This window comes from Octopus bimaculoides, chromosome 3 (assembly GCF_046866305.1).
Source record: "Octopus bimaculoides isolate indiv1 chromosome 3, ASM4686630v1, whole genome shotgun sequence".
Taxonomy (NCBI): domain Eukaryota; kingdom Metazoa; phylum Mollusca; class Cephalopoda; order Octopoda; family Octopodidae; genus Octopus; species Octopus bimaculoides.
In genome coordinates this window covers 2,047,293-2,064,128 of record NC_142930.1, presented here as the reverse complement: position 1 = coordinate 2,064,128, position 16,836 = coordinate 2,047,293, and the positions used below count along the sequence as shown (strand labels likewise).

Below are 16,836 nucleotides of genomic sequence, written 5' to 3'. Positions count from 1 at the left end.
CCAACCTTCACCTGCTTCCAGGGCAAGGTAATATTCCCCCCTCAGCCAGACATGCTATCATAGAAGATTGTAAATGAACAATGGTGTATGATGATGATCCTCATTTACAGATATCTCATGATGTCAAGACAAAGGTACCCACAGTCACACATACCCCAAACATGTGTGATGCAGATGTGGATGTGCAGCTAAGAAGCTTGCTTCCCAACCATGTGATGCCAATAAAATGAAGTAAAAGTCCGAACCAGAACTGTCAGTAGGTATTCAATAACTTTAACCATACATATATAGCAATAACACAGGAGATAAAAAAAACAGTTTTATTTTGGATAGAAGATAAAACCCAATATAACTACAACACGCATGCTACAGCATCTTGCCTTTCAATTATGTATATACATTTAGTATGATATACTAATTTAATGCTGTTTTGTGGACAAGTTTTCTGCAGCCTGGCAAGCTTTCTGCAATATCAGTGAATGTCTCATTATTTTTTGTTTTTTATACATTGGAGGAGAATGGATTTTCATTTGGGCAGGTAACAACCAGGTACACATCATCGACATGGTCCAAGAAGGTCAAAATGTGTCTGGCATTCTTGTGAGTAACTGCCAGGATAATGTTCACCTCACTGCAATACTTAGTGATTTTAAATCAATGTATCTAGGAACAGATTTACTCTCAGACAAAAACCATAACATCATGCCTTTCAGTGGTGTATGTACAATAGGTATGGTACACAGATGTGTGTTGTGTGTGCACGTGATAATTGTGTTATATCTGTTTGAATAAATAACTGTTTAAGCTGTGTTTTTCTTATTATCATCTTTATACATAAAAGGCAGGATGTGTGTGTGTACGTGAATGTAATTTATGCACGTCCACAAATTAGTATGCATGTCGCTCCAATTTTAGGAGGACATTCGTCATGACCCTAGCTGCATTTTCATCAATTTATTTTTCCCAGAGGCACCAGCGAATAGCAGTAAAAATAAATTTTCAACGAAAACTTTTAATAATTTTCAAATTGGAGAAATCCACAATTGTTTACAAACAGGAGTTAAGTCCCCTTCTAGCGACGAGTAAGTTTTTGTTAAGACTTTTGTTGGTTTTTTTTTTCCATTGAGGAAAAAATGTTTTGTTGATATACGGGCAACACACACACGAACATGTATGTGTACAAAAAATATGTATGCTAATGGTGTATGTACGTGTGTGTTGCCTATATATATATATATATATATATATATATATATATAATAATAATAATCAAATTAGGGATAAAAATCCAAATTTACAGGTAAAAACTCAATCAAATTTAATTTATCAAAAATTAAAATTAAATTAAGTTTCACAGTATATAATATATAAATATATAATTTAGAGAAAAGAACCAAAGTTCATGAACTCATCCATGAAAATCCAGTCACATATAGAAAAATTTAATAAGTAACAAAAAATATTCCTTTCTAGATGGAATGGGGATATCCTTCAAAGATGAATTCCAAAACAGCAGCTCTATTCTACCTGTAAATTCCATAACTAATGAAAATTAGAAGTTAAATACAAACAATAGACATTATACATACACTTAAGACTTCGTTGTGATCTGAACAGAACCACTTCTGACAGAGAATCGGGAGCCCTTTTGAGCATTCTATTTTTCTTGCTGGAAGGGTTCCCGACCCATGTGCAAAGAGGGGTTAGATGATGGGGGTGGTGTTTTCAAAGGGCTGGCATGTGTAACCTGATCACCTCTGCCAATCAAACTCCCAACCCATGAGCTCCCGTCGCGACTCTGATTCTGCCCAAATTTGACGTCGATGTTACTTAGTTTGGTTTGAAAGAAAGAACTTGATTAGCTCAATAATCCTAACTTAATCCCGGGCAAAGCCAGGCTATACTGCTACTTAGACATATATCTCCCTTGTTTTTACATGGTTTTTGATTTACACTTGACTGATGGACCTAATCAGTCATGTAGTCCCAGGGTCAGCTGTACAAACCATTTAGCTTTGTCCAAAACATGCAACTACTATACTCTGGAAACAGTTATGCTTTCAACTTTTTACATCTTGACTGTCATTATCAACAGAACAACCACACACACACACACACACATTTGCACGCAGCTTCTATACTCTGGTTGCAGATCTCCAGTTATAACTACAGATAATAGTGTTTTTGGTACCAAATGCTAAATCAGTAACCAAAATATAGGAAGATGGCAGTAAGCACTATAAGGTATTTATAATGCCTAAATAAATAGTTTTAACCCTTTTGTTAAAATACACTACCTTTGTTTTAATAAATTTTGATAATAATTAGGAATATTTTGTAAAATAACTGTCATATTATGTTGGTGTTTGATATATAACATGAAATTTTGATGGAAAGATGTAAATCTAGTGTACTTTAGAACAGGAAATTTGTATCATTGAAACGAAAACCGGTTTTGGTTCAGTTGGTGCCAAAAGGGTTACAAAAGAAGCATCCTTCAAACTTGATTTAGAAAATGCTTTGGAGGACCTCAGGACATGATGCAGAATGGTTCCTTTCATAGCAATCATTGTATGGGACAAGCAAATCTGTTTTCTTATCAATGTATTCTTCATTAGAATCACTTTCACTGGGTGCCAGAGTAAAACATGAGACTCCAGGGTCCCAGTTTTGAAGAGCTGTTGTATTATCAACAAAAGAAATCACTGGTTTATCAGACTTGTATGTCACTTTAGCAAATGGCGTGTCGCCTTCAAACAACAATTGTCCATTTAACAAAATACTTGGTCTGTTGTGAGGTTTATAGGCAGGTTTCACTTCCTCGTCAATTAATTTGTTTGTCTCCAACTCATCTTTCTCTGTATTGTCAACATCGTCTGACATATCTTCTTCCATTCCTGAAGATTTTTTTGCAGTCTTTTTGTGGAACTTCTTGATAACACAACTAATGAAATTCAAAATCAAAATGATACTTAAAACACACAGTATGAAAACTAAAATGTTTAAAACCATCTTCAAGTGAATCAATTCTGCTTCTGGATTTGGAATCTGACCAATTTTTTTGGACGTAGCAAAGAAATGGGTTGTGCATTCCACTGAAGTCTCTGAAACAAATGAAACTATATTGGAGATTACAAACACAAATAATAATAATAATTATTATTGAAGCAAAAAAAAAAGATATGACTGTAGAGAACAAGAAAAAGAGAAAAACAGTGTAATATGATGGGTTTTGCAAAGTCCTTTTTGATAAGAGAGTGGATACCAAAGAAATTGAGAAATACGAAGACTTAGCCAAAGAGAAATGAACAGATTATGGAAGGCAAAAGTGAAGATTGTTCTTGCGGTATTTGGTGCATTTGATACCACATCCAAATTGCAATCTAAGAGGCTGAAGAATACTGGAATTGAGACATGCATTACCAAACTGCAGAAAAGTGCAATTCTGTATTCTGCACAAATTCTAAGAAAGATGCTTGAGGTTTGAGGAGACTTGTTCTCACCAAACCTCAGGATAACGTACCTCCTCATTAAATTAGCTCATTATAGCTTTTGAGTAGTAGTAGTAGTAGTTTCTACTACAGGCACAAGGCCTAAAATTTTTGGGAGGGGAGAGGACAAGTTGGTTACACTGACCCCCCCCCCCCCCCATCCATGTTCATGGTGGTAGTAGTAGTTTCAAATGTTGGCATAAGGCCAACAGTTTTCAGGTTAGGGGGTTAATCAATTACATCTACCCCAGTACTTGACTGCTATTTTATTTTATTGACCCCCAAAAGGATGAAAGGCAGAGTTGACCTTGGCAGGATTTGAACTCAGAAGAAATACTGCAAAATATTTCTTTCTTTGAAGAAAGCCACCAAGGAAATAGGCCCAGCAGCAAGAACTAGCTCAAGGTGGCCATGGTTGAAAAGAAACTGCAAGTGGAACCGTTCTGTAGGGGAAGACTAGTTCCCTGCCCCACTCAGGTGAAGTGCGCAGGCTAAGGGGCAGAACACTTGTGACCCTGAGATATCTGTTGGCGCTAATGGAAGGGCTTTCGAAGAGCAAACCTCTGAATAACCCCTGCAGTTTCTCTGTATGGGGCAAGGCATCTCCGATATTTATTCCCCCTCACTTTCTGCTGCCTTAGAGATGACGAGAAGAATCAGCCCAAACACTGGTGTTTTATTCGCTGACCCCAGAAGGGTGGAAACAATGTTGGCCTTGGTGAGGCCTTTGCCATTATTGAGCTGCTGATTGGAACATAAATTAACATGAAATTGTGAAGGAAGATTTTAATTTAGATCACTTTCAAGTAAGAAACATGTTTCATAGAACCATGGTCAGTCCAAGATGAGTTAGTCTCAAAAGGGTTATTAATCTTTATTATTCTTTGTTTATAAACTTGCTTTACCTTTTTTCTCCGGAAGGTGACAGGTGGCAGTAAACGTCTGCAAGTTACACAAAGCTTTGCAGCTGAAAACCTGTGCTGTACGTCTGTCACTTATTCTTATTTTTGAAAAATATCCATTATGGAATTTTGGTTGTTTACTAATGGTCAAAACCACTTCTTTGTGAGTGTCCTGGTCTATTTCTTGTACCCACCAAATATGTTCACATTTCAAGTGTGTGTCTGTTAAATCTGTTACTTTACAATTTAAAGATTGTGTGTTGTTGGTGTTTCCAGAAGATTCTTTCACAGTAATCATTATTTGTATCTGTCCTTCTACATCTAAAAACGATGAAATAAAAAAAGATTATTTATTTGAAATTATGAAATCTACAAGAAATGTTAGTTTTTGTTGTATCTTTCATATTTTTTATAGAAAAAATTCTTCCTTCATTTCATTGAGGAATTTTGTTGTATTTTTATGAGTTGACCAAAATTAAAGGAACAATAACATAACACCTAAAAAAACTTCCCAAGTTAGTGGAGAAATTTGATGTTTTGTACAAACTTCTGAAGGCTGGTAGCTGTTGGAATTTGGGGTAAGAATTTAACCTTTTTGTTGACATATTTCTGCTGAAATACTCTGCCTTTGTTTCATTTAACTGTCATTATTAATCTGGTGTTTGGGACATGAAATTATGATGGAAGGTTTTAATTTATATCGCTTTAAAACAGGAATTTTGTATTATTAAAACCAGGAACCATCGTTAGTGGGTTAATATCAAAAGTGGGTTAATTTCAACCAGCTGAAAATGGGTAGATTTACTTCTGAGGGTAGAGAACATAGATTCGATAGATTTTTCACAAATTAGTAAATTCAAAGTGTCAGAGAGTTAAGCCTTCTTTAGCATTTAAACCGGTCAAAATATTCTGTCTGTTTTATGCTCAAATTGGCCAGATCTGGTTTCTTACACCTACCTGACAATGTCATTCTAAAAATCAAAATCTCATCGCTACAAGATAATACATGATTAATTCAAAACAGTGTGAAAAAATAAGCATTACTTCTGACAGAATAATAGGAATGCTAAAGAATTAAGCAATTGCTTTTATAAAACAGCCGTAAACTCCCACAAAACCATTTCCTGTTGCTTCAGGTTCAGCTATACCACTGAACTTCTCTCCTACTCGTTTCTGTTGAAATGCACCGGCTTTGTTTCAATTAATTTTGAAATAATGAAGAATTTAGTAAAATAACTTATGTCGTTATTAACCCGTGAACATTCAGATTATCTTATTAAATGTAATGTTTATTTATTTACATTGTTTTGAATGAATCATGATTCATCTCATAAATTTAAGATTTCAATGATGCAATTGTTTATTTTTAGGATGACATTGTAGGGAAGGTTTGAGGAGCCAGATCTGGCCAGTTTGAATGTAAAACAGATAAAATCTATGGGCCAGATATGGTCTACTTAAATGCCAAAGGGTTAATCTGGTGTTTGGAATTAGCCTGAAATTTTTATGGAAGGATCAATTTAAAACACAGAGTCTGTATCATGGGCCCAGGGACAATCTCAGGTAGATCGGTATCAAAAGGGTTGAAATATTTTTAACCAAGTACCAAGATATGTGTCATTTGAAAGTTGTGTCACGGCTGATATACAAGATTCTCTACAAGAGTAAAGGTTTTAGTGATAATTAAACAGGTTTTATATAAATAAAGCAGAGTAGAAAAGAATAACATTGTATGAGATGTATTTATCAACATGAGGCCCCTCGGTTCAATATTGAAATGGTGATCAGATATTAATGTGGTGCTACTGTATTTAAATTGTTGTCAACCTGTGAGAGAGAAATTAAATCTTTTCCATGTAAGATAATCCACCAAACCTTGTAATTCAAAGCTAACACTTATTCAGACAATCAAGAAAGCTTTCTTTATTTTTGTATGAGTGTGTGTGTGTGGGGGGGGGGGGGGGTTGTGCTTGTGTAAGTGTGTGTATGAATGTGTAGTTGGGGGGAGGGGTGTTTGAATGTATGTGTGTACAAATGTGTGTGTAAGCATGCAGGTGTAATACTATGTGGGGATGGTGTGTGTGCGTGTGTGCATGTATCCCTCTGTGTGTGTGTGTATACTGGAGCAGAATGTGTATCACCATGCCACCTGTTATCTCAGTCCTTACTTTGTACTACAACAAGATGTCTGAGGTTTGTGATGATCTGTGAGCATTGAAGTAATTTAATCTTCATTGACGACATCCAACTCGTTTATTATTCTTTTTCTCCACACCTCTTTTATAAATTCCTTACAACCAAACCAGTGTGTCCAATCTCTGGGGTCCCACTGCCACAAAACAACAAATCCTTCAGATTCCAAACCACCCCTTATTCAGTTTATACTGTCCCTGCTATAAAACAACAACAATAAACTCCCTCAAACTCACATTCATAACATACAGGGTTGGCCAAAAGTCAGCTGACACTAAATGAAACCCATTTAATTCCAAGATTTATTTAATTTTTAACAACTGAATGAATTTAATAAAAGCACCTAAATATGAAACCTCAGGAAAATTGTTCAACCTGAAGTCCTTCTCGACTGACACATTTTTCCATTCGAATCATTACAGAATTACAGATAATATTTATGGAATTTTGATTTACTGTCAGGTGACTTTTGACCAATCTTGTAGTCTATGCTTTCAGTTCTTCCATTCCCCTTAACTTACCCCTCACATATTTTTCTGGTTCTGTCACTCAAATAACACCTCTCATTTGCAAAGTCTTCCTTTTCATTCTTCACAATGTGATATAAACAAACCAACACCCCGGTCATTAGCAAGTGGAACTTCCAGCTTAGTGCAGTGAATCTTCTTCAGTTTAATCTTCAACAGAAACTTTGCCATTATGGGAGCCCTCCAGGAAATGTAGAGACCAACCCCATTGTTTATACATTGTAGTTTTGGATGGACTATAATTACTGTATGTTGTTAATGATTAATGAGAAGAATTATGTGAGATCACAAGGGTCCCATGTGGCATGCTTGCTACATGTTGTAAATGGAAGGTGAAATGACTGCATTAGTAGAGCGCTTCTAGACTTTTCTTTTGCTTGTGGCAGCCATTAGATTGTGGCCATGCTGCAGCACTGCCTTCAAGAATTTTCAGTCAAATGAATCAACCACAGAACTTTTTTCTCTCTAAGCCTGGTACTTATTCTGTTAGGTCTCTTTTGCCAAATTGCTAACTTATGGGGATGTAAACACACCAACATTGGTTGTCAAAGCAGTGTGGGGGACAAACACACACGCACAGATAGATGACAGGCTTCTTTCAGTTTCCGTCTACTATATCCACTCACAAGGATTTGGTTAGCCCGAGGCTATAGTAGAAGACACTTGCCCAAGGTGTCACACAGTCGGACTGAACCTGGGGCCATGTGACTGGGAAGCAAGCTTCTTACCACACAGCCACTCCTGCACCTACAATGAAATATTTATGGGTGGACGTTGGTTCACTGGAATTATTGATTATAATTTGTAAATATCAAATAAAAATAAAAGTCTATTAAAGTGTTAGGGTGGGTGTATGGGGAAAAAACTTTCCAACCATGTGGTTTCAAGTTCAGTCCCACTGTGCAGTAGATGGAGGCCAATGTCTTCTACTGTAGTTCTGGGTCAACCAAAATTTTGTGAATGGATTTGATAGACGGAAATTGAAAGTAGCCTGTTGTGTGTGTGTATAATTTTTTTGGACTAATGGGTATATGTCAATTAGCATGCTGTGTAAAGTACATTCACCATTTTGAGCCACCTGGTGTCATCAACGGTTGGAGTATAATTCCACTGGATCTACATCAGGAATTCCACAGTTTTAGTTGAAATAGGAATAACTGATGAAAGAAACAGAAGATGGATTTGATTCTAGTCTTTAAAGACCAGAACAAAATCTATCTTTTGTTTCCTTCATTAATCATTACTATATGTATATGGGTATATTACAGAGGCATCAAGCTGTTAGATCAGGTTATGAAAGTTACAGAGAGGGTCATAGCCCAACTAATTAGGGAGCGAATCAATTTAGATGAGATGCAGTTTGGGTTCGAGCCAGGTAAAAGCACTACTGATGCCTTATTTCTAGTGAGACAGTTGCAGGAGAAATACCTAGCTAAGGATAAACCTCTGTACCTGGCTTTCGTTGACATGGAGAAAGCCTTTGACAGGGTCCCCCGATCCCTTATCTGGTGGTCAATGAGGAAACTTGGGATAGAAGAATGGTTAGTGAGAGCTGTGCGAGCCATGTACAGAGATGCTGCCAGTAAGGTGAGGGTTGGAAATGAGTACAGCAATGAATTCCGGGTAGAGGTAGGGGTCCACCAAGGTTCCGTCCTCAGCCCCCTCTTATTTACCATAGTCCTCCAGGCAATCACAGAGGAGTTCAAGACAGGTTGCCCCTGGGAGCTCCTCTATGCTGATGACCTTGCCCTAATTGCGGAGTCACTATCAGAACTAGAGGAGAAGTTTCAGGTGTGGAAGCAAGGTCTAGAATTGAAGGGCCTTAGAGTCAACCTAGCTAAAACCAAAATCCTAATAAGTAGGAAGGTAGATAAAACACAAACCCCTTCAGGTAGATGGCCCTGCTCAGTATGTAGAAAAGGAGTAGGTAGTAACTCTATAAGATGTACACGGTGCAAGCTATGGACACATAAGAGGTGCAGCAACATCAAAGGCAGGTTAACTAGCAAGTTAGTTTTTGTTTGTGGCAGATGTTCAGGTGCAATAAAGACTGCAAACAAACAGGAAACAACTTCTATCTCATTCCAGGGTGAAAAACTAGAGGTAGTCGATAGCTTCCGCTATCTGGGCGACCAAGTTAGTAGTGGGGGTGGGTGCGCTGAAAGTGTAGCTGCTAGAATAAGAATAGCCTGGGCAAAGTTTAGAGAGCTCTTACCCCTGCTGGCGACAAAGGGACTCTCACTCAGAGTAAAAGGCAGACTGTATGACGCATGCGTACGAACAACCATGCTACATGGCAGTGAAACATGGGCTGTAACTGCTGAGGACATACGTAAGCTCGCAAGGAATGAAGCCAGTATGCTCCGTTGGATGTGTAATGTCAATGTGAATACCCGTCAGAGTGTAAGTATCTTGAGAGAAAAGCTGAACATTAGAAGCATCAGTTGTGGCGTGCAAGAGAGACGATTGCGCTGGTATGGACATGTGGTGAGAATGGAGGAGGATAGCTGCGTGAAAAAGTGCCACACCCTAACAGTTGAGGGAACCCGTGGAAGAGGTAGGCCCAGGAAGACCTGGGCTGAGGTGGTGAGGCAAGACCTTCGTACATTGGGCCTCACCGAGGCGATGACTACTGACCGATACCTTTGGAAATGTGCTGTGCGTGAGAAGACCCGGCAAGCCAAGTAAGATCGTTGCCAGTGCCCCTGGACTGGTTCTTGTGCGGGTGGCACATGAGATGCACCATTTTGAGCGTGGCCGTTGCCAGTACCGCCTGACTGGCTCCTGTAGGATTTTCGAGCGAGATCGTTGCCAGTGCCCCTGGACTGGCTTGTGCGGGTGGCACATAAAAGACACCATTTCGAGCGTGGCCGTTTTCGTGCGGGTGACACGTAAAAGCACCCACTACACTCTCTGAGTGGTTGGCGTTAGGAAGGGCATCCAGCTGTAGAAACTCTGCCAAATCAGACTGGAGCCTGGTGTTGCCATCCGGTTTCACCAGTCCTCAGTCAAATCGTCCAACCCATGCTAGCATGGAAAGCGGACGTTAAACGATGATGATGATGATGTATGTGTGTGTGTGTGTGTATGATATATATATATATATATATATATATATATATATATATGCATATAATATATATATATGTGTATATATATATGTGTGTGTGTATATATATATATATATATTTATATATATATATATATATTTATATATATATATATATATATATAAATTAAAAAGGGTAAAGGATTATCAATTTATCAATTCATTAATAAATCAACAATTAATAATTAATAATTTTTACCAAGCCCATCGGTATGTAAGCACCATTATTGGTGGAGAACTTATTTAAAAGCTGATATATATTTATAAACATAATTAAGGGATCAGCAAATATTTGCTTCACCATATACCGAAGTTCAGAAATAGCAGCTAAAAAAGCTGAGACTCCCACAGATAGCATCTCAGCTTTTTTAGCTGCTATTTCTGAACTTCGGTATATGGTGAAGCAAATATTTGCTGATCCCTTAATTATGTTTATATATATATATATATATGTGTGTGTGTGTGTGTGTGTGTAAATAGTAAGGGAATATTCCAAATGTTTACCAGTTTCCTCTGTTATTATCATTATTGTTCATATATATATATATATATATATATATAATACAAAGAATATATATACATGTATACACACATATATGTACATACTTACATCTACATGTGTATATACATGCATATCAGGGTACAGGACGTTAGAACAATAAACTACAGACAACGGAACGAACACATAGGAAAACGGAAAGCCACTTGGAATATCCCTTCATCAGCTGTCTCTATTCTATCTAGCATCTGAGCACTAGACACAATAATTTCATAATTATTATCCTGGCTAACATTAACATTTACACACATACATATATATATATATATGTATATATATACTATTCACACATGTGTATGTATGTATCTATATATATATATATATATATATATATATATATAAGTCAGTAAATAGTGGGGTTGTGTTAACTACTATTGAACTACAAAAGCTCAAAGACAATATAATGTATGGGTATATTTATTTTTTTTTATATATTATTGTTTTATATATTATTTTCTTCATTTTGTACTTTTTTGTACTTCTTTGTAAAAAAACATTTTCATTCTCCTTCTTCTTGATAATTTGCTCCATCGCAATGAAAACCGGTTAGAAAAAATCTTTATTAAATTATGCTTCCAGTTCAGCATTCTGGCTTTTTTTCATTTTCCTATATATATATATATATATATATATATATATATATATATAGATACATACATACACATGTGTGAATAGTATATATATACATATATATATATATATGTATGTGTGTAAATGTTAATGTTAGCCAGGATAATAATTATGAAATTATTGTGTCTAGTGCTCAGATGCTCAGTAATAAGCTTTTACCAGTTATACTAATTCAGCTGAAACTTCTAAATATTCGTTAACCAAGTGACCACATATACATACATTAGACTCTATACACTAATGTATGTGTATGTATAATACAAGAATGTATAATACACTTGCATGTGTTTGTACAATGAAACAGAAAACAATTGTATGTAAATGTATGGATGTATGTATGGATGGATGGATGGATGGACGGATAGGTGGATGGATGAACAGATGGGTGGATGGATGGATGGATGGATGGATGGATGGGTGGGTGGTCCTTTGGGGTTTAAATCAAAGTTGGTTCTTTGCAGAATCACAAAGTGGTAAGGCACTTTTGTTTCAATCAAGATAACTTTGGGAGGTTTCTGGTTATCTCAATTGATTGACACACACACACACACACACACACACACACACACACACACACACATATATATATATATATATATATATATATATCAACAATAATTAATAATATATTTTGCTTAAGACAGGTATAATTACCAGCACAGGAACATATATCATACATCAAAATGAAGCTGGTCCTCTGTGGATCACATCCTTACTTCTCAACATAGTCACCATTTCTCTCAATAGCAATGTTCCACTTTCGAATGAGACCATGTATCCCTGCCCCGTAAAATTCTGTTGACTGTTCTTTGAGCCACTTCTTCAATACCTCCACCCTCACCAGATTTAGCACCTTCAGACTATCATCTCTTTGGCGCCATGAAAAAGGGTTTGAGAGGCAAACATTATTCCAGTGATAAGGAAATGAAAACTGTAGTGAAGAAGTCTCAAAGAACAGTCAACAGAATTTTACGGGGGAAGAGATACATGCTCTCATTCGAAGGTGGAACATTGCAATTGATAGAAACGGTGACTATGTTGAGAAGTAAGGATGTGATCCACAGAGGACCAGCTTCATTTTGATGTATGATACATGTTCTTGCGTTGGTAATTATACCTGTCCTAAACAAAATATATTATTAATTATTGTTGATATATATATATATATATATATATATATATGTATGTATATGTATATAAATTTGTATTCGTGCGTGTACATGTCATGACAAAACATGTTTGTAATTTCATTACTGTGTGTGTGTGTGTGAATATGTATTCCATATGTATATGCAATTATGTGCACATGTTCATCTCATAAACCTCAAATGGAGAATTCCTGAAATGTTTTACAAATTTTTACTGTTCTGATTGTATCCAGAAAATGTGGGAATATATATATATATATATACATACATAGATAAATGTGTGCGTGTGTGTATGTGTAAAAATACCATACAAGACAAATGTGTATATAGGTATGTATGTAAACATGCATGTGTGTATGTGTTTATGTGCATGCAAAAACAAGGATCAGCTCTCTTTTCGCAAATATTTATAAGCATAACTTTTAACAACACACACACACACATTTTTAAGTTTATATCTGGTCAATTTATGTTAAACCTCAAATATAAAATGCTTTCAATCCAATACAAAATGTGAGACTCACCTTTGAGAAAACTTAAACAAAATAGAGAAAAAAGGAGAAAATAATCCATATCTAGACAATTACTGATTAATTTTTTGGTTAAAAATAAATAAATGATTAAAAAATTATTTTCTCTAAGAAATTTGAGAGTTCTTTTGTTGATTAGATAAATCCTGGATTTCCTTTTTGTCTTGAATATTTTACCGACATTAAATCCTTATGTAAAGATGAGCAGGGATGTATTTGCATCTGTTATTTCAATGACAAATATTTAATTTGTTTTCTAAAAGAACATCATACATTCTTCTTTGAAACTTTATACACACACATATACACACATACATATATGTTATATATATATGTATGTATGTATGTATGTATGAACATATATGCACTCACAGGCATATACACACATATATCCCTATTCACATATATATATACACATACATACAAACACACACATACACACACACATATATATATATATATATACACACACACACATGCACACAAAGGAAACAGTGAAACATTGAATGGATTTTGTCAGTGAAATCACTTGATTCGTAGTCTTTCTCACATGACTAAACACACCACTTGTGATACCCGTGTTTCGTTTTTGATTCAAGTATTAGGTTACCACCATGTCAGCCTTCTACGTTCAAAACTGACTGAAAGGAAAACCTTCTTGAAACCTAATAACCTCAATACAATTGATACTTTTCTCTTTTTTTCTTTAACTCATTATCAATGCCTTTGTTTTGCTTTTTCTTTTGTCTTGTTTTTTTTTTTCTTTGTAATAAATTCCAGAACAAAACAGACTTTGTATTCAGCTTCAACAAAGTTGATTTGATATTTTATTTGATTATTTATTACATTATTTTCAAACTGAATTGTTTTATTATCCTCTCTGTTCTATTTGAAGATAATAATAGCTGGCTCCTTGTCCCAGAATTGTTAGATTTCTGATTTACTTCACACCTTTTGATCCTTTTGACACCAAACCATCTAGAAGCACTCTTAGTTCTACAATACAAATGCAGTGTTGAAAAAAAGCTAACTTAAAACCTTCCATCAAAATTTCATGTTAATTTATCTTCGGAACATCAGCTTAACAGTGACAACATCATTCTACTAAATTCTTCAGTATTTTCAAACTTAACTGAAATAAAGTCTGTCTATTTCACCTGGAATATGGTAACAGAATAGTTAAAGCAGAGCAAGATAGCACTGAAGGCTTAGGAAATATTGAAATCCATTTTGCAGTCTATGGTAAATTTACACGTGCGAAAGAACTGCTATTCCTGCCCCCCCCCCCATCAACATGTCTACCGTGTCAACATTATTGTCCTGCTGCTCTTCACCCCCACAGGCATCATTAGATACCCCTTCCACCCTTATCCACCATCCACTCCATCCATTCCCATCATTCATTATATTCTTACACACACACACAGCAGTCCAACACATGCCAGCATGGAAAATGGACATTAAATGATGACATATTCATCCGTTAACACAATTCCCATACATTCATGTAACCTCGATCCACCCACACTCCTAGTTCCTCTGTCCCCACTTATTTCTACTCACCAGAGGTGAATAGGACTAGGGACAGGAGAACCATTGAGGGTCCTTCTAGACACCTCATCACCACTAATTTTACTCCTTCCTAACTTCACCCAATCACACCCACCCATCTTCTCTTCTAAAATGTGAGCAGACATGTAGCTCCCTCTACAGTAAGAAACTTGATCTCTTCTGGCCCCTTCCTTCATTTCCTAGCATACAGCAAAACTCTCTCAGGGTTTGTAGTCTTACAAGCTGCATTGTTACCCCCACCAGTGCTGGGGGCACAAAAAGAAGCCCCTAGTCGATGCTGTAGAGTGGTTGATGTTAGGAAGAGCATCCAGCTGTAAAAACCATACCAAAGAAGGCATTGGAGCCCAATGCAGTTCTTGGACACATTGAATCCTATAAAAGCATCTAACACTTGCTTGCATGGACCATGGGCATCAAAAGATGATGGTGATGATGATGACATTGGGACTGAACCTGGGACAAACCCCTCAAATAGATTTGAGTCTGGTTATTTATATGTGAATTTATTACAATCTGTGGTACTAATATTGTTTTGCTTTAACATTCTCGCCTTGAAGACGAGCTGTCCATGGAAACACCTGTATCCCAGTGACTTAGTTCATTGATGGGGCTGAACAGAAGAAAACTTCCATACATGAAGGGTCGAGAATTGATTTAGTGAAAATGAGTCTCAGCTGAATAGAAACTAAAACACAACTACTTAATAGCGAACGACCATATTTGATATACAGAAAGGGAATGGATGTACTGTGTACTAATTATAACCATGGGTATGTAAAGAGTACCGTGAGATTACTGGTAGCCAAAAGAGAAGGATTTCATATTCACTAGAAAAGTTAGCTGCAAGAGGACCCAAGATTGCAAACGCTTAATTGACCGGTAGACTCGTTAGACTCATTAGAACAATGGTTGTAAACATGTACACTAGAATGGGTACTGAGATCCAACTCTTTTACTCTTTTACTTGTTTCAGTCATTTGACTGCAGCCATGCTGGGGCACCGCCTTTAGTTGAGCAAATCGACCCCAGAACTTATTCTTTGTAAGCCTAGTACTTATTCTATCAGACTCTTTTTGCTGAACCGCTAGATTATGGGGACGTAAACACACCAGCATTGGTTGTCAAGCGATGCTGGGGGGACAATACATATATATATATATACATATATATATATATATATATATATATATATATATATCAGCCCGAGGCTATAGTAGAAGACACTTGCCCAAAGTGCCATGCAGTGGGACTGAACCCGGAACCATGTGGTTGATAAGCAAGTTACTTACCTGTGGATTTTTAAAACTACAAAGGCTTAAGAAAAATCTCTCAATATACTTGGAAGGCTTGAAAATTTGTTATTCCTAATTTCATGCTAGCAAGGAAGACGGACATTATACGATGATGATGATGATGACTGTTATTCCTAATTTCATAATTGATAAGGTTAGAATTAATTGTAGTTTGTTACTCTGATGAGTTAATGAGCTGTAAAGGTGGATATTGTGAGGGCATGGAGTATGGAGGGAACAGAAAAATTTCAGGGAGCCATTTCTGTGAGTAACGATATCTGTCTACAGGAGTGAAATGTGTGTTATGAATGTAGAGGAAAAAACAGGGAAAGATTGGTAAGAATGTGGCAAACGTTCTCTGCTGGATGTTTAATGCCAAATTGCTTGAAATATAGAACACAACTGTGGTGAGAGAACAGGGTCTCAGCAGTATAAGATGGAGGAATACAAGACCTTAGATGAAAGGGGGGTAAATTTTCAGATTAACACCCGCAAGATTTTCACTAAGGTGTTAGGGTCAGGGCTAGGGTTTTAGGCTTAGGTTTACGGTTACGGTTAGGGTTAGGGTTTTAGGGTTAGGGGATTCCGTCCCTAACCCTAAACCCTAAAACCCTAGTGAAAATCGTGCGGGTGTTAATCTGAAAATTTACCGAAAGGAGTACTGGATGGGCGAGGATGAGGAAGACCGAAGAAGACGTAGGCAGGATTGATGAGGATGACGTTAGGATGATGAGCCTCACTAACAAACAAGATGAAAGTGAGCTGCAGCAGGCATGGCCGCAGAGGAAAGTGGACGTAAATCGATGAAATATTGTTTTTTAATTGGTAGGTCTAGGGATTGGATAATTGCCTTAATCTTTATCCTTTGTTATCTAAATGCTTT

At 36.5% G+C, this 16,836-nt stretch overlaps 1 protein-coding gene across 2 annotated transcripts; it reads right to left on the bottom strand.

Annotated features, from left to right (window-relative positions):
* Positions 1 to 306: 306 nt before the first annotated feature.
* LOC106867350 (uncharacterized) lies at positions 307 to 16,723 on the bottom strand. Of its 2 annotated transcripts, none has more exons than XM_014912199.3 (3): positions 15,951 to 16,723; positions 4,397 to 4,714; positions 307 to 3,104 (listed from the first exon to the last, which is right to left on the bottom strand). In XM_014912199.3, exons 2-3 carry the CDS (start codon positions 4,689 to 4,691, stop codon positions 2,509 to 2,511), a joined length of 891 nt encoding a protein of 296 aa, XP_014767685.1. In that variant the 5' UTR covers positions 4,692 to 4,714; positions 15,951 to 16,723; the 3' UTR covers positions 307 to 2,508. The 2 variants fall into 2 exon arrangements, with proteins under 2 accessions (XP_014767685.1, XP_089204603.1); XM_089348477.1 differs by lacking the exon at positions 15,951 to 16,723 and adding an exon at positions 13,084 to 13,360.
* Positions 16,724 to 16,836: the final 113 nt, after the last annotated feature.

What these genes read in the sequence shown, in the direction of transcription:
- LOC106867350 (XM_089348477.1), bottom strand. Translation starts at nt 13,132, where the DNA reads ATGGATTATTTTCTCCTTTTTTCTCTATTTTGTTTAAGTTTTCTCAAA. An exon ending in TTGTTTAAGTTTTCTCAAAG is followed by an intron (nt 4,715 to 13,083) that starts GTGAGTCTCACA and finishes CATCGTTTTTAG; the next exon opens with ATGTAGAAGGACAGATACAA. An exon ending in TCACCTTCCGGAGAAAAAAG is followed by an intron (nt 3,105 to 4,396) that starts GTAAAGCAAGTT and finishes CATTTGTTTCAG; the next exon opens with AGACTTCAGTGGAATGCACA.